Source organism: Fundulus heteroclitus, chromosome 20, assembly GCF_011125445.2.
Source record: "Fundulus heteroclitus isolate FHET01 chromosome 20, MU-UCD_Fhet_4.1, whole genome shotgun sequence".
NCBI lineage: Eukaryota > Metazoa > Chordata > Actinopteri > Cyprinodontiformes > Fundulidae > Fundulus > Fundulus heteroclitus.
This window is the reverse complement of record NC_046380.1, coordinates 39,328,185-39,350,515: the sequence shown is the minus strand read 5'-3', so window position 1 is coordinate 39,350,515 and position 22,331 is coordinate 39,328,185. Positions and strand designations below refer to the sequence as shown.

The 22,331-nt window shown below is 38.8% G+C and overlaps 1 protein-coding gene across 1 annotated transcript in view; it reads left to right on the top strand.

The window, feature by feature from the left end:
- cntn3b (contactin 3b) overlaps positions 1 to 20,489 on the top strand; it is a gene marked incomplete at its 3' end in the record, with an annotated part of 66,711 nt that extends 46,222 nt beyond the window's left edge. Inside the window, 6 exon segments of the mRNA XM_036151970.1 lie at positions 7,693 to 7,791; positions 13,069 to 13,272; positions 15,809 to 15,911; positions 16,238 to 16,422; positions 17,990 to 18,126; positions 20,360 to 20,489. Of these exon segments, the coding sequence (XP_036007863.1) occupies positions 7,693 to 7,791; positions 13,069 to 13,272; positions 15,809 to 15,911; positions 16,238 to 16,422; positions 17,990 to 18,126; positions 20,360 to 20,489 (858 nt within the window).
- Positions 20,490 to 22,331: the final 1,842 nt, after the last annotated feature.

Below are 22,331 nucleotides of genomic sequence, written 5' to 3'. Positions count from 1 at the left end.
AAATGATACTTAGAGATGCATGGGTCAAATTTTTTTAGCCGTTTTCCACTGCCCGGGTGTCATCTTTGACATACATCTATATAAATCACAGATGAGTCTGATTTCTCAATAAAACTGCTTTATAACAAGGACATTCAAATGCCACCTTCTCTGCCAAGGCCATTATTAAATATTTATATTAAGAGAAGCTGTAAATGTAAAAATACACCTTTATTTTAGAACAAATAGAAAACGATTAGTAAGCTGACATTTTAAGCTGTCTTTATCATCTTCTATTTGGCACTGATGATATAAGGATGCGTTAACAGCCGTCCGTGTGTGTGTGTGTGTGTGTGTGTGTGTGTGTGTGTGCTGCCTGGAGAATGCAGACCCATATCATAACTATGAGGTTTCCAAAAGAATGCCAACATTTCTCAATCTACAATATTCCATGAAAAATGGAAAGGCAAAAGCCTGATAACAACTTTGCTCTTGGTGGTTCAACCATCCTGTTATACGCTTAAAATCGAGCTTTCTCGCAGTTTTCTTTTGAGAAGCTCTTTTAATTTCTCTGCCTTCTCCGTCTCTGCTATCTGATTTTATTTGTTGGGTTAAGTTTAAAGTTTTCCGATTCTAGCCACCATCCTATTTGTTGGCACATCTTTACAAACTCTTTGTATTATGAAACATATCTGTTAAAAATAAAAATGTTGGGTACCGAAGAATGGCAGCATTCGTGCAACTACCCCTTCTGGGTCCAAACTGTTATGGCTCCGTGCCTTGGACATCTTGATTGTAGCTCCTGGTCTCCAATGGTTGCCATCAAAGTGATCAAAGGAGGGCATACCTGTGAAACTGATGTGTGTGTGGACCGAATGCTCTCATATGGTGAACACAGCCAGTGTAAGGTGTGGAACTAGAGAGTAATTGCCCATCAGGTCACCTGCTCTGTGTGTTTTTTCTTGTTTGTTTTGTTGCTTGGCTCCGTCAGGAAAGCTGTGGATGTGTCAACACATCATAATGACTGGATTTACAATCCTTTCAACAGCACTTTAGCTACTGTGCAAAAATCCCAGAGTTTTGTTGATAAACATGACACTTGTCACATGGCACATGATATCTGCAGCAGCTTGTGAGTGGGAGGAGGATGGAGGAGCCGTACAAACCTATTATTAAACTACTGAAAGAACCATCATGTCATGTCAATGTCAAGCTCTCAGGCAACATCTTTTATACACGTAATTTATCCGCAAATACAGAGTGGCAACATATTTATGTCATTCTGGCATTTCCTGCCCATCTTTAAAAGAACTATACCTGATCCTGTACAAATTTTAACCATGAGTGAAGAGAACAATTTAGTTTGAACTGTAAGCCCCGCCCCCAACACTTTTTTTCTTCTCCAAAGTTAAACCCTTGACATGCACTCGACGAAACACGCACCTTAAGTTTGTGCACACTTCTTCCTATGGAAGAAACAAGGTTTCATTGAGGGACTTTTCTTCGTTTTCTTTGACACAAATGGCTACATCTCGGGTAAATGACATTTTCTATTATGTGAACGGTCAACATGTCATGCATACCATGCTGTTCTGTTTACATACCTGGTCAGGCACGTGCTGGAGGAGCTGCTGCTTAGCACCTCGTTGTGCCATTGGCAGAGAAAAGTGACCCCGGGTTGTCCCCGTTTCACTGCTATTCCTACTAAAAAGAGCCAGGACTTGCTTGATCAATTTGATTGCTATTATCAAATTACGTCAAGTTTAACTCCTCCCAACCAGTAGAAGGCTCAGTCATGCTTGGCTGCTCTAGTTCCAACCTGCAATTGTACTGTTTGACAGCCGGTTGCCACTTCCGGTAGCATTAGCATAATGGTTAGCATTAGCGAACATTCATCTTATCTGTCCTTAAAGAAAGTAACCTCACCGTGGCTTCTGAATCCCTTTACTTCCTTAAGTCGGCAACAATGACTGATGTTCATGCTTGTTTTGCTTCTTTTTTGGTCCATTTGACTCTGAGAAATGTAATGCTGAGAAGAAGCCATTTCTCAGTGCTGTCACAGAGCTACTACGACCTGGCAACGCCTGAGCTCCATCTTACGTGTCTTCAACCCACTCTTCCTATTGGTGCAGAATACTTTTCGTGTCGATGTTGGCATTGTAACCTGAAGTAAATATTTACATAAAAAAACAACTATTTATATGCTATCCATTGCTCTATCCATCTATTTTCCTGTTGGGGTCGCGAGGGGTGCTGGTGTCTATGTCCAGCATTCAATGGGCGAGAGGCGAGGTACACCCTGGACAGGTCGCCAGTCTGTCGCAGGTCAAATTTATATACTGTATATTTGTTTTTCAGTAATATTATTCATTTTATTCTGCACCATTCCAGATGTCCTGTGGATGTAATATTTGCAGAAAATGAATTGTTTTGATGAAAAAGTTGTATCTATCACCGTTTACTAATAATATGTTGTATGAAAAGCAGTTTTCTTAACCAGACAAACATAAATTTAGGTATGGTTCCTTTACGTTTGCTCTTACCATCACGTGTAACAGAAAACACATACCATTTTGGTGTGGTTTCTGCTATGTCATTTATCAGAAAATGAATCCTCAGTTATGTACTTTAGCTACGCTGTTATCACCCATGCCTCAGAGATGACGCATTGACTCGCTATCGCAGTCATATTGCAGGATAAGCCATGTGTTTTACTAACGCTAAGGAACAGATGTTGACTACATCTGTAAACAGAGGAGTGTTATGTTTTTTCTGGTCCCGAGCATAGAGGCATGTATTTATTTATATGATGCTAAGGAGGAAGGCCATCAACATGAACCTTAAGATCAAATGTTGCTACTCATAAATTTAGGAATGCTTCATGCATACGTGGGTGATGCATGCTTAGGTGATTACTGCAAAGCCAAGGACTATGTAGACGACTGTCCGCTGTGGCTCTACACTGTTTCAGGAGGAGTGAATGCTGCTTGTCCAGACTCGATGTAATCTGCTGCATTTCCTTAGATAGGAAACTTTTTGACTGATCTGTCTGCATGATTTGATTGAATTTGACTTTGTAAAGTGCCTTGAGATGACATGTGGTGAATTAGCACTATATCAATACAATTTAATTGAATTAAATGGTTTGTAGCGGTTCTTTCCAAACACTTTCAACTCCATTTTTTTTCAAGTGAGAAACACTGGTCACTAGAAAAAAAGGATTTTAGATCCTTTTTTCTAGGATTTGAGTGAACGCATGGAAAACAACTTTAAACCCAGAAATTCCATCAAGTTAAATTCATGATAGAACAACTGCAAAAAGAATAAACAAGATGCCTTGTTTGGAAAGGATGAAGGAGAAAGTCTTGTCATTCTATAAACAATAAGGCAACACAGTTTTGGTTTGTAATTTTTTGACCCCTCGCCAACTTTATTTAAAGATGCAGTTAAACAGCACTTATTCAGCTATCCAACTGGTCTGTCTAGCCCTCCAATGTAGTATTTCTTTTCACATGGCATATTTCTTCTTATTTTTTCTATGTTTTCTCTTTCCTACTGTTTATTTATTTTCTATTATTGTGAAGTCTTTGTTTTATAGTCCAATCTGCTGATCGGTTAATTCAGTTTTGTCTTTTTGTGTGCTCTGTTATGAAAAGAGATGCCAACCAAGCTAATCGTGATTAAGGGACACTCTATAAGCCCCTCTGGGTTTCTTGTTTTCCTTGCACCTTGTTGATGATATTTATCATGTTTTGTTTTGTTATCATGTAATCAGAATGAACCAAAGGACTTTTAGAACAATCACATCAAAGGCAAGGGTGTTAAGCCATAATGCACAGTGCAATGTGTGGATGAAAACCCAAACCAGCACATCAGTTCACCTTATATAAAAAGTCAAGCATGGAGGGCTTGATTAGCTGGGCTTATTTTTCAGCCGTAGGCCCTTGAGGCCTTACGGTCATGAATCCCTGTATGGAACTCCTATCAGGACACTTCCAAAAAGCATTACAGTTTAACCACTCTCCATCAGTTGGTTGCATACCTTAATGGGCCTATAACTTTGAATTCACTCCCCTGACAGTATGAGGTTTTATCTGATATTTAGCTATTAAGGTACTAGCAGGTGCAATAATAACTGATGCAGAAAGAGGGGACCAGCAAAAAAAAAAAAAAAAAAAATTCAGGCTGTAAACTCAAGGGCTCATAAGTCAAATGTTCTAGCTAAGATGTTTACTTTTTACCCTGTTCTATCTATCCAGCCTTTTCCATCTTTGTCAAATTCCTGATTACTTGGTAGAGATGCACACTGTATCCCTATATAGTCATTGCAGTGTGTGTGACACTAATATCACAAAAGACTGATGAATGCAGTAACTGTTGGTTAATATTGGGGCTGTCATGATTCCTTGAATGATTCAAGGACCTCGATTCATAAAATTCATTGAGACAAAATTATCTGCCTCGAAACATCGTTACATTGTTTAATTATTCAGCGCACTCCGGACAGGCAGCTAACGCTAACGGCAGCCTAGCCTGCTAATACATGGATGACAAGTGTGGATGTCCTCTATGTAGACAGACAGCAACGGGCAAAAGCCGAGCAGAGAAATAAACGTAAAGTTTTAAAGATGTAGGGTCACTTTAACAGAAAATAAAACTGCTTAGCGAGCTGCCTGGTATCGAGTTTGTAGCTGGCATTGATTAGAACTTTTACTCGCTGCTCGTCCCCCCCCCACCTTTCCTTTCTCACCTGAGTTTATTTTGATTGGTCAACATGGCGGCCAGACGGCCAATAATGTGAGTGTTATACCATTATGTGAGAACAGAGAGGGGTGCAGCGAGTGCAGCTGTGAGTAAAGGGTGAGTTTGTTAGGTTATCCTGTAAAGAACTATGAGGGAAAGGAGAAAACAAAGCATCTTGTTGCATTTTAAAGATGTTGGGGACAACAAAGCAGAGCTCCTTCACTGCAGAATGAAAATAACTTTAACTGCAGGTTCCACTAAAAACCTGCAGAGACATATCACAACTATATACTGTATTTAGAGGAAAGTTTGATTCTGGTTCTGTCCAATAGATTTTGCAGTTGTTAATTTGTGCGACAAAAAAGGTTTGACAAAAATATTACATCATTCTGTAAATCAAATGATGTTTTATTCCAACATTTTTAACTTTAACACTTAATTTTGATCTTAAGATTATTATCTATTAAGTATTAATAAGCACAGCATTTTTCTTTCTCTTTTGCTAGCTTTTTTGATAGTAATTCACCTTGTGTGTAAGTCTGGTGTCTAGGCTTACCTGTTTTTGCCACTGTCACACTCAAGTTTCCCCAGGATGGGACAGTAAAGGTATTTATCTTCTATTAAACATGGGTAAGAATGGTTTGGAAAAAAAGGCCTGAATTTAAAAGAGCTGTTTACCCTTTTGATGAATGTGTAATTATTTTTGTTGTCTATTTGTGGAATAAAAAAAACTAAGAATTTATCTTAGCCCTTAAGTTAAACTGTTCTTTTTTATATGAATAGAATTGTGCTTTTTAATCTGAAAAAAATCTAGGATGCAATGCGCAGGTGAAACATTGTTTTTTTTTTTTTTTGACCATTTTCACTACAAAGGCACAAACACTGGATTGATGTTAAGTCAACCAGAAAAGGCTGAACTTTTAACATTTTGATCTTAGAACTTTTAAGCTGAAGAGTTATCCTTGTTATTCAAAAAACAATAGCATTATTTGCAAATTAGCATTTCACCTAGTAGCTTTTTTCTTTTTCTATTACTCATAAAATGATCTCATCTAATTATGTGAAAAAATATGCAGAATGTATTCATTTTTTATGCGATTACCCGATTAATCATCAGAATAATCGATAGAATAATCGATTACTAAAATAATGGTTTATGACAGCCCTAGTTAACATCTTCCGCATCATGAATGCATATTTTTCTTGCAATGATATTCATGACATGATTATTGGGTGGAGTCTCATGGTGTCTAAGATGCTAAAGGTCACAGAGTGTTGGAGTTCACATTAGAAAGACAGCTGTATGAAAAATGTCTCACAGCTGATCTTGTCTTACAGTTTTTACCAATGATATCGCTATGGCGTCATGATTTTATAATGTAGTGCAGCACTACCGCGGGGGTAAAAGAATGTCCAAACAGTATAAAATTTTAACCTAACTAGGTTGTAAATAGTTTGAATTTTTCAGATACATTCATGTTTTATATTCTATTAGAGTTGTGCTGTGGTGCCTCAGAAACATCTTTGCTTACAAATTCTGCCGGATACAATAAATTATACCAGGGGATGTCTGTGCACTGGCGCCCTTGCCCAGACCAATCATCCTGGCACTGTGATAGCCTCCCTCTGTAATCTGTAGGCCAGCCATTCTTATATGGCAGAGATTGATTCTGCTTACAAAGGAATCACTGCAGCTATAGTGAGTTTGGCCTCTAGCTCTTAGAGTTACAGTGTGTGGTCAGCTGACTCCCATGAAGCCCATTATTCTTCTGTTCAGAGGCTACAGTAGAGGGAGGTTTATCTCCCTCAAGCACTGAGCCCGGCAACATCTTTACCCTTTTTTTGGCAAAATATGCACAATCTGGGCAAACAAGTCGTCTTTTCCTCATCTGCTAAGCAATTCCAAGCGCTTTGATTCCCCTCCTCCTGTTTTTAATGGCGTAGCTGTTATGATTATCAGCCGCTATAAGACCAGCTATGTATGACTCCTGCTTTCGCGTTGCTCCTCAGAATCAAAAAAAAATGTGGTTAGGAGATAGAATCAGTATTTATTAAGGCAGCCTGGTGAGATCAGAGGGACGTTACCTCGCTCTGTGTTTCAAGCCCGTCACCTCCTCCTGTGGCCTCTCGCGATCCTGCCGTGACTTGGTTCCGTTTGATTCCGCCACGGTCAACGGAGAGCTGCTCATTAATCTTAGCAGCACTCTGTCCCACTTCTCTCCATAATCTTCCCTCTCCTAATTTCCCTTATCGGTCACACTGACTTTCTTTTGTTTGTGTTTGGAAGGCTTACTCCAGGCTGTTAGCCAGAGGGTGCAGACAGGGAGCAGAGCTGCGGCAGCTTCCCTCCATCCGTCATGAAGCCAGGGGTGGTTTATCATGCCAGGTTTTGAGGGGGTTTTTTCCCCACCTGCCAGCAAATGCTCATTTATTTGTAGGCGATAGATTGTGCTGAGAGTATTGATGGGGAAGCTAATGCTTTTAAGTGCAAGATTACACCACATTTAATAATGATGTTACTTATTGCTGCTGGCTCGGCAAAATGTCATTTGTCATGCATTTGCCCTCGTGTTCTCTCAGTCCTTGCACAGTGTTTCCTATCTCCTCGCTAATTTTATCCTATTTCAGTCTTATCTCTTCATTGCAACCCAAATTGCTGTGTTCCTGGAGTAAACATCAACAAGGCAGGTCCATCTATTTCATCAGCGCCCCGACGCCTTTGGAACTATCAGCTGCTGTCAGGAGGTGCCAACAGGGCAATCAATGATGGCCCGTTAAAGTCTCAATCCTCCGCTCTGTGTTTCAGTGAGGGGAGTTTAGGGAAAACCTGGGTTCCTGATTTCCAAAAGCGTTCTCAGAGAAGCCCAGATCTATAAACTATAAAAATATACTATGGGAAACACAGGGCTATGGTGCTGAGGATTAAGGTTAGGCTGCTGACTAATTCAATTTCCATCTTTTTTGACTCAGATCTTGACAACTTCAAAACACAGTCGGTGAGGAGTGCAGTCAACGTCCGTGAGGGCCAAGGAGTGGTTCTTTTATGTGGAGCCCCCCCACATTCTGGAGGTAAGCATTGCCATATCAAACTGTCGTTTGTGTAGTCTTCTGTATTTTTGATTTTAGAAATACTCAAAGGATTTGCCTTTTTATTTAGAAAAATGCATGAAAAAAAGCATCTGTTTTATGTGTAACTATGCATGAGCCAGTATGAGCCAGTTATCACTGTATGATAACTTTGTGTAAAAATTCACACTTTCACAGTATTTACATTTACCATATTTAGGTAAATATTATAGATGGTATTGCTACTGCTGGTGTAAAAATAGAACATACTGAATATTGCCTTTGTAGTAATGTTGTTTGTTGCTATAGAGATTATCAAACATAAAACTATAATAGTTAAAATAAACATCTCAATTGTGCATAAGATTATACCATTTTGGCGTTTATGCAGTTACACCAGCATAAAACACTGATGTTTTCTAGTTTATTAGTTGGACTATCTGCTCTGGTAGCAGATGCTTTTCACACGCTCACTGTCCTTTTTGCCTTGACCAGGAACATTTCCAAACTGCCAAAACTATCTGTTTTGTAAACAGGGAAAAGCGTGAGAGACTTTTGTCCAACCAGCTGAACAGCAATGCACAGCAATAGTTGTGAGGGGAGCAGAAATATGTTATTTTATGCTCTATATAGCCAGAAAAACGTCTCAATACAAGGACTTTTAGTTAAATGTTTGAATGTAAAAGGAAAATAGTTGCCGTTTAAAAATCCAACACTTTTTGGTACTTCTTCATACCAATAATCTTTCTGTTTATCTATGTTATAATACTTCATGGATCTGGACTAAATCCATTTCTATGTTGTTGTTTTTTTTTCCTTTTTATTATAATTAAAGACACATGTTATTCAATTTGAGCTTAAATAATTAGGGTTTTTTTGCTTATTCTGGTCGCAAGGTTTGCATGTTAAAAAGTTGTAATGTAAGTAAACAGGCACTTATCAAAGCACAAACGCTGGAAAGTAGGAAAAAGGTAGCTAGGTGCTGTGGAAATGTGACAAAACCACAAGCAGACAAACAGCATCTCTAAAGTTAGCTAATTAGCACAATGTATTGATCTGCTTATTCCGTGAAAAAAAAACCTTCTGGTCACAAAAGAATTGCATTGGGGAAATAAAAAAACATGCTGCCCACAACAACAACCTGTCACTTTGTAACTTAAGGTTTGCAGAAATGTTAATTAATGAGATTCAGTGCTACAAGGTTGGAATTAGCTGCCTCTTTACTGTTCACACTGCCTTGCTAATTAATGCATGTATTTTATAGGCTTCTTATGTAATAGATCAACAGACAGTTGTGCATAATTGTAGAATAGAAGAAAAGGGATATATGGTTTTCACACGTTTCCCATGCATTTCTGTTCCGCCTTCTTTACTCTATCACTAAATAAAATCTAATGTAGCCATTTGCCTTCAACAAATGATAATAAACAACATTCTTACAACGCTGTGAGAGCTGTATTAAAGACCATTAGTGAACACACATCTGTATAACAACCAAGGAACAGAAAATAGTTCAGTCCGTTGTCCAACAACACAGCAAGGAGGCCATCTGTCAGCAGGAAAATCATCATCATCAACATCATCATCATCATCATCATCATCATCATCATCATGTTCATCATCATCATCATCATCATCATAACAGCCATACAAACAAATAAATGAATAATGAAAAAAAAGAAGCAATGAAATAAAAATAAAAAATGCAAATAAAACTAATTGAAATAATCACATATGTACAAAGAGACTAAAAGGGCAATGGTTGTGCATCCTGGACTTATACCTGACTGTACTGACTGTACGTGCAGAATCATTTGTAGATTTAGTTAATCTACACATACAGCTATAGGTAAGCTGCACTTTGCAAATCTGTGCCCATATTCACAAAGATTCTCAGAGGGCTCCTATTTTAGCCTAAAAAATCCTACCTAGGAGTTTAAGAGAGAAATTCAGATTGCTGCTGAGATTAACTCTGAGTAAGGAAATGACTGAGATTTTTATCTTATCGAGGAGGGGTGGTTGACCCTGTTGCTAGGTGTGATGCTGTCTTTTAAGAGCTATAATTTGGTTGATAGTACAAGAAGAAATAAATGCAAATTTTGCTTTCAAAGTAAAGAAATCAACCAGTTGGACTGGATTAAAATCAAAACTAATTGATTGTCACACAACATCATGATGTTTGAACACACCTTATTCACATCCTGATCATTATTTTTGATTTGCTTATTATGTTTACTTGCCAGTCATTTTACGACTTCATCTATTTGATATTAATGGCCACTTACCTATCTATTTCATAAAAATGGAAAGAAACAAACAGTAACACATGGACATCTGTCCAGTCAGCTCTGGGATGAGAATAAAGGAGTGTTGAAAAGTAAATCGGTCCCTGGATCACAACACAAACACATAGACTTTGAAGCGTATTGCCACAGATCAACGCATCTTTTTCTCTGTGTATCTTGCCGCTTGTACACACCAGCCTGGAACGTGAGAAGTGCTGCTGCAATCAAAAGCGAGGAGATGGCATCACACAAGCGAACTTCTACAGGACATATTAGGCTACTGACTTTATGCAATAAAGAAGATACTTTCTCACCTCCATATATATTTCTTTGTAGATTTCTCTTCTTTTTCTTCATAATTATCCAACATTTTACCTATTATTTATTTATCTTCAAGGTAGAGCTGCCTTAACCCCTCTGGTCACTGAAACTAATTAATTTCCCCCTATGGGGATGATGAAGTTTGTCTTATATTAATTGTATGATTATTTTAGAAGTTTATGTGCTCATTCCTCCACTGTTTAGGTGCATGAGACACTCTTAGCCTTGTAAAAATCCTCATTGCTCCTAACATTTTGTCGCTTTAGAAGATTTCTCAAGGCCTAAGATTCTTGGTGAATAAATTTTATCATATTGAGGTAAAATTCTAAGAAAAATATTAGAATTCAGGAAAGATTTCCTAAAATGACATCACTAAGAGCTACTTTTAGTCTTAGGAATCATTGTGAATATGGGCACGGGCTTTTATTATAGCAATTGTTATCAGAAAACCATTAGAAGCCCCAAATAAAGTTCACCACAGGCCTTGCATGAGTATATCAGCTAATATGTGGAACTGAATTCTGTGGCCAGATGAGACCAAAGTGAAACTTTTCATCCTACATGCTGAGAAAAGCTCACACCATGAACACATCATCTCTCGGGTTAAACATAGCGGTGGGTTCATCATGCAGTAGCCTTGTTTGTTTTTTTTCAGCAGGAACAGATGGTTGATGGATAGAGCTAAAAAAAAAGGGCAATCCTGAAAAAAAAACCCTGTTAGAAACATCAAAAGACTTGAAATTGGAGCAGAGGGTCACTTTCCAGCAGGACTACAATCCTAAGCACAGTCAAAGCGCTACTGTGGAACTGTTTTTATATGTGGCCATTTAAAAAAAAAAAGGGCTTCTTTAAGTTGGTCCATTGCATAGAATTCAGAGAAAACACTTCAGATGATTGGGGCTATAACTTGACAAAATGTAAATCAGTTCAAGGGCCACACATCATTCACAAGACACTGCACACTCTCAATGCCAAAGAGCACCGAACTCTTGGCTGTAGACCTATACCACAAACATTTCAGAACAGATGCTGTTCATGAGAAAATCTGAGACTCCGTTCTATAAATGAGAAGCTACAAATAAAAGATTAAGTTGCAGGCAGCACCCCCCACCACCACTCTGCATATCTACAGAAAACCGAGGACAGCCACAATGGCTGCTGCCTAGCTTGTCAACCTCTTGATACAATAGCTTGCACACTGGAACAACCAATTTCTCTCACAAGAGAACAGTTTGTCGCAGCGCATTGTACAGCTGGTCTTTGGGATAATGGGTCAGAGTACTCTGTGTGAAATACAGTTTGACAGCTTCCCTCTCTGACACAGGCTTATGCGCGGCAGGGTGCTGTAACTGTAGTGCTTTTGTGTTTTACCACATTCTCGAAAAAGTGAATGGAAGAAAAGCAGTCCGAGCCGTCGTGATCCCTCCGTAACCTCCCCGCTGCGCCTCTCTCTCTCTCTCTCTCTCTCTCTCTCTCTCTCTCTCTCTCTCTCTCTCTCTCTCTCTCTCTCTCTCTCTCTCTCTCTCTCTCTCTCTCTCTCTCTCTCTCTCTCTCTCGTTTTAATCCCTTTCTTCCTTTCCGCTCTCAAATTTAAAAGCGCCGACGCGCCTCATAACCTTGCACTCCACTGAACTGTATTAGACACCTACAGCATGAGACGTTTCTTTGGGTTTTCATTACGCTTGATTGACCCTGAATTGTGAAAAAAGGCTTTCTCGTTTGCCAGCGCGCGCAATATCACACCACCCAGATGTGAAGAACGAAAAACGCAACAGAAAAGTAATTGTTATTGTACCGCTTCTGTCGTCCAAAGTGGGTTTTGTTTTTGTTTGCTTGGGGAAAAAAAAGGGAAGCTTTTTGCACTTTTTTTCCCTGCATACGAGTATTTGTGCGTTACTTCAGTCAGCACTCGACGAAGAATTGCTGCGCAGAGTTGTATCACTGCTCATTACGGCTGCCCAGTTCAGGCCGGGGTTATGCTGACTCTGAGCTATGTGGCTCCTGCTTGCCTAATCAGAAGCAGCTTTGTATGTGCATCGCTGCGCTCAGCACGGGCGCGGCAGCCGGTCAAAAGCCAAGTGGCTCGCCCCCCCTCGGGTGGTGTTGGACATGATTGACAGTCATTGCATACACCTTTTGGCTCTGGCACCGCCCCCCCCATCCTGCCACCCTGAGGTGGAAGATTGCACGAAGCACCTCCTTTCTCGTGTGGGGGGCTCTGGAAAATGACACTGTAATTCTTCATGACAGGTCTTTCCTCTCTTATGGCGGGCCGGTAGCTTGTGAAAAGAAATGACAGCGTGTTCTTAAATCTGTATGTCAATCCATTGAGCTCTCAATCCTTTCGTTCATTCGGGATGCCCTTAAACTAAGTCGCTCGGGGACCCGGAGAATGGAGGCCATGTGTCAGGGGAGGACCACTGACGTGCTGTAATCCAGTTTGTTTCGCTCCCTTTCCTCTGGTCTCCTGTTGTTGTTTTTTTTTTTCTGCAATAACAGCCGCTGCATTCTCGGTATCTTCTTCGAAAGATACTTACATAAGGGGATGTAAATAATGAGATGTGTTAACATGAGGCCAAAGAAGAGTTCTTTTGATTCAGCTATTTCATCTGTATCTATACTCTGTGGACAAATGCTGCACTAAACTGTTTTTTTTTTTCTCTCTGTGCTCTAGAGCTGACATTTGCATGGATCTTCAATGAATACCCGTACTCCGTCCAACAAGACAGCCGAAGATTCATCTCTCAGGAGACCGGCAGCCTGTATATAGCCAAAGTTGAGCCCTCAGATGTGGGCAACTACACCTGTGTGGTTAACAACACTGTCACCAAGCAGAAGGTGCTCAGCTCTCCAACACCTCTGGTCCTCAGGAGTGATGGTAAACATGTTAAAAACACACTCTTCTTAGTTTGTGTTTATTACTCTATTTTTAAGTTAATTTGTCAAATATTTCACATATTGATGGATTTTTTTTCCTTCCTATCTTTAGTCCCCAAAATATTAATTGCAGGACAGTTTATAATTTTTGACTCTCTTGGTGTCTTCATTTAGCATAAAACTAAAGCATATTTAGTCACCATAGCAATCTTTAGCAAACTAAATGTCATGTTTGCAATGAGCTGTTATGTACCAAAAAAAATCAATAGTTATATACATGGTTAAAAGAGGAAAGGAGCGATGTGCCACCAATAAACCTGTGTGAAACATACTGAGAATGGAGCATGTACAACATGCCTGACATAAAAGTTAAAATGTGCAAAAATCAGTAAAATTGTATTTTCTCACACTTCTTAACGCTAAAGTACGAACAGATTTTTTTAAATTTTAATTAGAGCTATTTTAGAACAGTAAGAGTCCACTTTGGTTTTTAGCCTTCCCTGATATGTATGGTACTATTGTTCTATGCATAACACATTTCATTCTTAGATTTTCCAAATAAGTTAATTAACTCAAGTTTGCTTCTCATTTTCTCTTTCACTTACATAGTTTTTGACTACCTGTTTATTTTTAAATAAAACTGAAAATATAATTAAAATACTGCTTCAAAACAAAAGGAGATTTTAAAATAAGTTTTTCCAACTCTTCCATTTTAAAACATTTGACCAAAAAGGAACAATCACATTTCTGCAGGGAGATTCAGTTTAAAGGCTACGTGTGGTTACATACTTATCTGTAGTAGATAACCGTATTAGTGTCTTGATTTTGTTTAAATCCAAACGAGTCACGGAGTCCAAAGCTAACGATTATCCCAAGCCCGCGCTGAATCATTAAATATTGAATCTGAAACCATTTTATTCCTACTACTGCTAATATAACACATTCATTAATACAGTTTTAATGCTGTTCTTTGTGATACTAATCAGTGGTTATATTGCTTTTGATACATGCAGTTTTTACTGATTCAAAATAAATCCAAATAGCGTAATCCAAATAGCACATTGCTGACCAGCAATGTGCTGTTGAGCAATTTCTTCGGTATCTCATTCAAAGGGCTTTAAATCGCTGGAATGGTATCATTTATATTTTTTTTTGTATGGTTTTAAAGTTATAATTGTTTAAAATGTTACGCCTTGATATTGGTAACCCACAGACACATGGTCCAAGATAATAAAATCTGATTATGGCTGCATCAGTGTAGAAGCAGCATGTTGTACCTGTAAAAAATAGCGTTTTTTTCAAGTCCTGAGGATCCTAAAGCGCCTCACAGATTCTCACTCTGACTGACTGAACATGTGACCACATTTGGTCAGTCATCCATTTATTCATGCGCTGATGCTGGTGAGCTACATTGTAGTCACAGCTGCCCTGGGGCAGACTTACAGAAGCAAGGCTACCAAACAATCACTGCCACCAGGCCCTCTGACCACCGGCAGCAGTCATTGTGCCCAACGACACAGTGACACAGTGACAGCAACCCACCGGTTACAGGACAAACTCCTAGCTTTGTCGCAGCTGTCACCCATGTAGTAGCTACTAAGAACTTATTTTATATTTCACTTCAGTTTACTTCTGTAATGTGACCCTGACTAGTTGGAAACATTAGAGCTATATACTGAGTTATATTTCATATCATTGTTTTGATGCAAAGCAGACAATCTTCACTAAGGAGCTAGTAACAAAAACTGTAGTGGGAAATTCTAAATATCCTTTTGCAGTCTACCACAGTGAAGGAATGTAACAGTGCAAATAAAAAAGCACAAGTGTAACAAGAGTAAAAAAATAAATAAATCTGTATAGCTGATGTTTATCTTCCACCACCTGCAGCATGTTTAGTAATGATGTACGGCCATTTATAGGCACTGCAGGCTTTGATGACCTAGAAACTAAGAAATCTATATCTGCTTCTCGGTGGATTTTCCACACGTGCAACACCCCAACAGAACCGCTGATACCACTGGTAACCACATTGTTTTTTTTTACAACTTATTAATGTTTAATCACTGCAGATTAATACTTATTTTTGGTTTTGAGGCTGATATTAAAACTACTCTGATTTATCTCTGTCCATTCTGGTTTTTAATGTAAACGCATTGACAGGACACCAAGGTTGCTCTTGCTCCCGGGCACCGGGACTAAAGCTGGTAATAACAAAGAAGTGTGTGGCCCATCCCAGGGATGTGAATATAAATAAAGCCCTAAATGAAGTTGCATTCATAAATCTCTGCGAGTAATCTCCACCAAGCTAATCTATGCCATGATGTGTTCTCTGAATCTTTTATGACCCGCCTCTTATTTCTTCCCTCCTTTATAAGCCCTTCAGTGGTCACTTTGATACATACCCATAAAGACTTTTTGTGTTAGCTGTCCCACTCTATGAGTTCTCTGTGACTCTGATCCAGATAGACGCAGTGCAATGTCTGCCGCTCGTCGGTGCTATAAAAAGCTTGTTGTCTGTTGTTCTCTCTGTTTTTTAGGTGTAATGGGCGAATATGAGCCCAAAATCGAAGTTCATTTTCCCGATTCGGTTCCCGCTGCAAAAGAATCGGTGGTCAAACTGGAATGCTTTGCTCTGGGAAAGTAAGTCAGCTTTACATTGTATATTACATAAACTGTTGATTCATTCCCAACATAAATGAGAGCTATATAAACAAATAATAGCATATATGCATTCTCTGATTTAGCAATATATTGTTGAGTAGGTGACAGCCTAAAAATAAATCTGTATAAATGAAAGTTCCTTATAGAGCATGCGAAATGTGGGTGCCCACTCTTTGAAAAAAGACATTCACAAAGCCCCGGTCTCATCTACTTTCCTTCTGCATTGAATCACACTTTGATCACTGCGACTGGGAGCTGAAAGCCTGGCAACTTTTGTTCCTTTTTCTTTTTTTTTCATCTTGCAGCCCTGTCCCGGAAATAAGCTGGAGGAGAACTAGTGGTGTCCCTTTTCCCAGCAAAGTCAAAATGAAGAATTCAAACGCCGTCCTTGAAATCCCTAATTTTCAGCAGGAAGATGCAGGGACCTATGAATGCATAGCAGAGAACCGGCGGGGCAAAAATGCAGCTCGGGGTCGCATTTCTTACCACGGTAAGAGAGACAGTTGTGAGTAAACGACGGGGGGACGAAAGTTAAAAACAATATTCTTGCAGACAAACCTTTGTGTTTCTCTACATGTAGGCATACATTTCTGTAGATATTATTATAAGCTTTACATCTTGAAGGCAGAATTATAATTGGGGCGAATTTATTGAAATCAGAAAACATCTGAATAAAAATTGTCTACCTTTTTAACATAATTGGATTGAAATCAACTTTGTTCAATCGGACTCCAAGTTACTGAGATGATGTCTGTCTTTGATTTTGATGCAATTATTTAAAATTATAATATACTGTACATCACCCTGGGGTGTAACAAGAACATCAAAACAATGTTTTAAAGCATTAGAACCTCCTTAGAATGAATTATTGTGTCTGTGGGGGGAACAAAACATGAACAAATGTAAATTTGTAAAACCATTGGAAAGTCTTCACTCATTCTTGTAGACCCAATATCATTTATCATCTCGCTTCAGGAGCTAAATTTAGTGTCACACCCCTTTAAGTCAACTGACTTACTTTGAAACTAGAGTAAATTAAAATATTAATATGATAAGACAATTAATGTATCTATTAATTTATGAGTTTGGAAAAAAATCTGAATTCTATATATTTCAGACATCTATAATTGATGTAGTCCAGGCTTGACTAATCCATATTTTAGTTATTTTTTGTTTGTTTTTATCTTGTGAAATTCTAAGATGGCCCTATTGCCAAAAGAGCACCGAAAAGCTCATATTGTGGGTTTTCACAAATACAAAAATGGTTTGATAAATCCCCAGAGGATGTCTGTTCAATGTAAAATCACTCAGTTCAGATTTGATTGTCTTATTTTTTCAACTGTGAAACAGCCCTTTACTTGAGAGCCTGAAAGGAAGATCCGAAGCAGCTGGCAGCTTTGTTGTTGTCAGCGGCTAACGGTTGGCTAGTCCTTACAAATCTGCCGTATCTTCCTTGTCACTCTCACCATTCCTTTTTTTCAAAGAATTTCCTAAAAAAAAAAAAAAAGAAAAAAGACAGATCAAGAGTACCTTAAATGCTTCCACTCATTGTTGAAAAGTGGTGAAGACTTATATAACGCTTTTGTTACCGAGAACTGTCACACTGCTCTAAAAAATATTTTTTTAGTCAACTCTTTCAACACAATAGGGGACCTTTCTTTTTTTTTTTTCAAAATAATAAAAAGTCTCAAACACAGATTCAACAGTGTAGTTTAAAACACCTTCATGATCCGGGCTCCAATCAATACGAGACACTTATTTCACTGGTTAAATCACATGCAGACAACTAGATAAGACTTTGCGAACCAGACTCCACACTGACAAGGATTACATTGCTGTACTAAAACTGTGAGATCTTGGAATCGAGATTTCCTTCCACCCTTAATCCATAATCTTTTTTATGTTGATAACTGTGTTAAAAGTGCAGCACACAAATAATGAAAAAGGCTGCTGTTACGACATTACAAAGCCTGATACCTCTCTGTATGCGTCCAGGCCATTAATAATCAAAACACATGTTTGAGCAAGTAATCCTCTCGTCTTTTTTTTATTTCAAGCTAAACCTCAGTGGCTCCAGACAATAACAGACACGGCCGCGTCCATTGAGGAGAACCTCTTCTGGGAGTGTAAGGCCAATGGAAAGCCAAAACCATCCTACAGCTGGCTGAAGAACGGCGAGCAAATGATGGCTGAGGTATGAGGTCTTATTGCTTTTTGCTCCAATTATACTGAGGAAAGTACTAAAAGATGGATTATAGTGGGTAATTTACTTCCTTTGTGGCGGCAGAGATGTTGCTTAGAAAAGTTTATGGCCACTACAACTTGAATTGGTGTGTTATGTTCCTGCTAGTGTGTAGCAGGAAGGTTTCATAACTCGATGAAATAACATGTTAAGTTTCCCTATAAAGTAATTTATTTTAAAAAGTTATGTTACAAATTGGAGTTTTAACTTCATTTTGACTAGGTTTGTTTGCTTTTTATGTCCACTCGTACTGAATTTGACTTTCCTAAAAAAGCCCCTCTTTTGCTAACTTTTATGTTTAAGGCAACTACTATTATCAACTACTATTAGCAAAACATTCAAACAAAAATGAAACATCTTCATATCTCCATCTTGCATAGCACTATGTGTGCTACGGATTTGTTGACATGCTAATTGTTAGAAGCGGAAAGAATTTTTATTACTGCAGCTACAACAAAATCTTTATAGTCATGGCAGCCATATTGGATAAAAGACAGGGGTTGGTTTTGGTTTTGAATTCTGCCTCTAGGAGCTGATCCAGCAGGTTTTCTTCTCACTGGGAACTGTGAAATTTGTACATCTGAACCACACCATTGGACTAAATTGTTTTTATACTACATTAGTTATTTATTTTTTGTTTTTGTGGCACTAGTGACTTTTAGTCACAAGTAGGCTGACACAAAGGGGGGATGAGAGAGAGGGGAAAGACATGCAGCAAAGGGTCACGGGCCGGAGTCGAACCTGGAACAGCCAATTCAAGGACAAAGGCCTCTGTAGATGGGTCACATGCGCTAAACCTGGCACGCCCACAGAAGCATAAAATGGATTGTAAATATAGGCTTGAGAAAAAAGATTGCAGCTCTAACTCTAGTCTGCTAAAACAGAAGTCCATAGCTAATTCAGTAAATTCTGAAATTGTTTTAAATTACTCATACACAAACATTCTCCAGATACTCTAAAAATGGAAAGAGAACTGCTCACATCTGAATTATTTACACATGAGCTATGTGAATGCATTCCAATCTAAACTAAATAGAGACCAGCAGGAAGTGTGGAATTACATACATAACAGGGTATGTTACTTTTACAATGGTGCTAGGATCTAATGTGATTTAGTTTTTTTAAATAAAGGGCGAGAGACCCATTTGGGAATGAAATTTCAATGCTCTATGAGTCCCCCAAATTCTCAGATAATTGTTAGCACATTAGTCTAAAGGGGTATTAATTTGAGTTTGCTGTCAATTTTAAAATCCAAGTTCTGTCTCCAGAAGTAAATGTAACAAAAAGATAAGCAGCTTCAATTCAAATGGGAGGTTCACTAACCGAACCGAACATTAGCGTGCTTAAACATTTTGTAGTTTTTGATGTTGGTTAATCTATTATATTTTCAAATTTTTCTTTTCTTATGAATACTAGTAAAGGGAGCCCAGGTACCACCAGTGCTACAGAGGCACGTCTGGACATATGTGAGAATGATAGTTGTCTTTACCGGACAAGAAATCATATCAACAACCTCATCCAACATGTCAATCGCTTTAATAGCTTGCGTTCACTTTTCACCCTTTAGCTTGACAGAGCTCTTACTCAGTGGCTGGATAATGGAAGGATAATGAAGGCTAATGCACAAAGGCTGCCTTGGGAAGAGAAAACAACTTCAGGCTGATTTCAAACCAGATGTAAATGTACAGTGCCCGTACACACATATGCTTATTTGTATGTTCCTGTTAAGCTTATGGCTAATTTAGTGTGGTATATCAACTGTCATATTGAGGGAGTATAATTAAGGAAGTCTTGTTCCTCTTCCCCTGCAGCAATCTGGATCCCTTACCAGCTTATTTGGTTAAAATCACTCGTCATCATCTGAGCTGCCATCACAGTGTTTCCAGTTGAACGACTACAGAAAATAAATGATATTTTAATAGACTGTCTGTGCTTTTGCCAGCATTTCCTAATTTCTGTATCTAAGATTCAAGTTTTCAGTTTTCACAACTGCCTCCTCATCTATTCGGAGCTGAATACACACGCAGTGACACGACGCTGCCCAGGATTTGATTTTATTTTTCCTCCATCTCCTCCTCTGCTCTCCTCCTCCCTTCATGGTGCATGAATAATTGCTGCTGTGCCTTTGGACTTAATAGGCTGGCCTTGCAAGGGATATGCAGAATTGTTTCTCTTTACTCTGCAGGGCCGGGTACAAATCGAAAACGGAGCCCTTTCCATAACTGCGTTAAACCTGTCAGATTCCGGGATGTATCAGTGTGTGGCTGAAAACAAACATGGCAGTGTTTATTCCAGTGCCCAGCTAATGGTGTTAGGTAAGATTGCTTCCCTTCTCCTGCTCTCATTCTGCTTATCTTTCAGTGTGTACGATCATCTGCAAAGATAAGAAAGCATCCTGCTATAATGTTGCTCAGAAATCAGTCTGCCCCCTCATTTGATGTCACCGTGGTGCTCTGCCAGTGAAAATATAAATCTGATAGAGTGTCTCGTTTTACTTTCAGTCGTTTCATGTATCGATTGGGATACTACAAACACGATGCCTCTTGGCATTGTGCATGCTTTCTCATGTAGACCCCGTATTGATTTAATTGCAAAGCTTTGATTACTGGCTCCATGAGAAATTCAATTCTCTCTTGGTACATGCGATGACACTTGATGGTCCTAATGATGGCGAACTCAAATGTGATGATGAGTATAGACCAGGATGGATATATGATAAGGGGGCTGTGATGCTTTTTCTGCAATGGAAGAATGAAATGACCAGGATGTTAAAACCCAGTACATTTTTATGTTGACTTTGTGTCATTTCCAGCTTCTCTCCCTAATAAAAAACCTACAGGAGAGTCAATCTCAATGCTATTACAGTGCCGTTTTACACAGGTTGTCATGTTATTACCGCAAGCTTTGTGACTTTGACTCATGGATGCATGTTATTTAATTTCTTTTACAAATAAAACATGAAAAGCGTACATTTGTATTCAGACCCTTTTCCCTTTGATACTCCTAAATGAAGTTCAGCGAAACTAATTACATTTAAATGTTATACCAAATTAGTAAATACAGCTGCTCTGCGAAGGCATCAGATATTTGTAAGAGAACACTAGTGGACAGACAGCACCCTGAAGACCAAGGAACACAACAGACAGGTCAGGGAGACAGTTGTGGAGATGTTTAAAGGTGCCATGACATCACTGTATAAACCATTTCATGTAGTTGATATTGCTGCATATGTAACTTCTCCAAAGAATTTCATTAAAAATATATAACCTCAGCTTGACGTTTTGTCAGGCCAAATGTCCCTCCTCAGTAAAAGGGTTGAGTGCGGTAGTGATAAGCAGCTCTACCAAGTTGACCATATTTGGCAAGTAGTCAAACGGCTTGATCTGAGAAGCAGCCAAGAGGCTTATGGTAACTGCAAAACTACATGCAAAACTCTGTGTTGTGCTGCACATGAACCCAAACGCTCCCTCCCTCACATTGTAGGGGCAGAATCATGCTACAGCGATAGTTTTCTTCAGCAGTGACAGCGAAGATGGATAGAACTAAATACAGAGTAATAGTTCAAAAAGAGACTTTACAAAAACACTTGAGAAATGGGATTCACCTTCGGCCAGCACAACCACTCTAAACATACAGCCAGAGCTAGAACGGAATGGACGAGGTCATGGGAGTCAAACTCCAATCCTTGTGGGCCAGTGTCCTGTTACTTTTTAGATGTCTCTCAACTTCAATTCACCTGAATGAAAAAAGAAGGTAATTAGCAGGTCTCTGGAGAACTTGATCAAATGCTAATGAGGCAATTCAACCATTTTGATTCAGGTGTCTTCGATGAGAGTAACATCTAAAAGTGGAAAGCCACTAGTCCTCAAGTTCCACACCCCTGTTTTTAAAAAAGCATATTTTAACTCAGAAAAGTCCAGATATAAATCCAGTTGTGAATCTGTAAAAATTGTAAATTACCGTTGAGGTGTTCTTCACCTAATTCCACTTGAGCTTTTTTTTTTAATTAAGGATTAGAACTTTTTGATTTGATTTAGAGCTGTGCAAAGCTGATATTCTTCCCTTTAAACCTAAGCATGCACCACTAATGTAATTAAAACCCAATAAAATACATCTACGTTTGTAGATGTAACATGACAAAATGTAGAAAACGTCGA